Source organism: Eimeria mitis, genomic scaffold, assembly GCF_000499745.2.
Source record: "Eimeria mitis Houghton genomic scaffold, Emh_scaff3063, whole genome shotgun sequence".
NCBI lineage: Eukaryota > Apicomplexa > Conoidasida > Eucoccidiorida > Eimeriidae > Eimeria > Eimeria mitis.
The window spans coordinates 1,814-2,508 of NW_013571411.1; the positions used below are offsets into that span (position 1 = coordinate 1,814).

The window sequence follows — 695 nt, forward strand, 5'->3', positions numbered from 1 at the left end:
AGGTAGGAGGCCCAGACCGGCGCAAGGAACAGCAACAGGATCTGCTGCTGCTGTGTTTGTGTTGCTGCTGCTGCTGCTGCTGCTGCTGCTGCTGCTGCTGTTGAGGGCTTCGGGAGACCCTCGCTGCTGCGGCGGAGCCTTTGCCTGTCCCCTGGTAGACGAAGAACCAGCTGCTGCTGCTGCTGCTGCTGCTGCTGTTGCTGCTGCTGCAGCTCCTGCTGCAGCAGGTCCTGCTGCTGCTGCTATCGTAGGGGCACCTGCTGCTGCTGCTGCTGCTGCTGCCTTTGCCTTCCAGGGCGCTACGCTTCCTGCTGCTGCACCTCCTGAGCCACCACCCCGTTGCTGCTGCTGCTGCTGCTGCTGCTGTTGCTGCTGCTGCTGCTGCTGCTCTGCAGCAGCAGCATGCAGCCTCCCTGTCTTCCAAACGCTTGCAGCTTCCCCTCCTTTGCTGCTGCTGTTGCTGCTGCTGCTGCTGCTGCCTCCCCTTGCTGCAGCTGTTGGAGAGCCAGTACGCTGCTCTGGTGCTGCAGCAGCGAAGACCAGCAAGTCGGTGATGCTGCTGGTGCTGCTCCTTCTGCTGCAGCAGCACCCCTTCCCTGCTGTTGGTGCTGCTGCTGCTTGCCTTTGCTGCTGCTGCTGCTGCTGCTGCTGCTGCTTGCAGCATTGCTGGGGCTGCTGCCGCGTCTGCTGTTTCT

The 695-nt window shown here is 62.9% G+C and overlaps 1 protein-coding gene across 1 annotated transcript in view; it reads right to left on the minus strand.

Annotated features, from left to right (window-relative positions):
* The window catches only part of EMH_0061880 (NOT2/NOT3/NOT5 domain-containing protein, putative), a gene marked incomplete at both ends in the record, with an annotated part of 2,830 nt that overhangs the window by 303 nt on the left and 1,832 nt on the right, over positions 1–695 (minus strand). The window contains one exon of the mRNA XM_013497973.1: positions 1–693. Within this exon, the coding sequence (XP_013353427.1) occupies positions 1–693 (693 nt within the window). The remainder of the gene's footprint in view (positions 694–695) is intronic.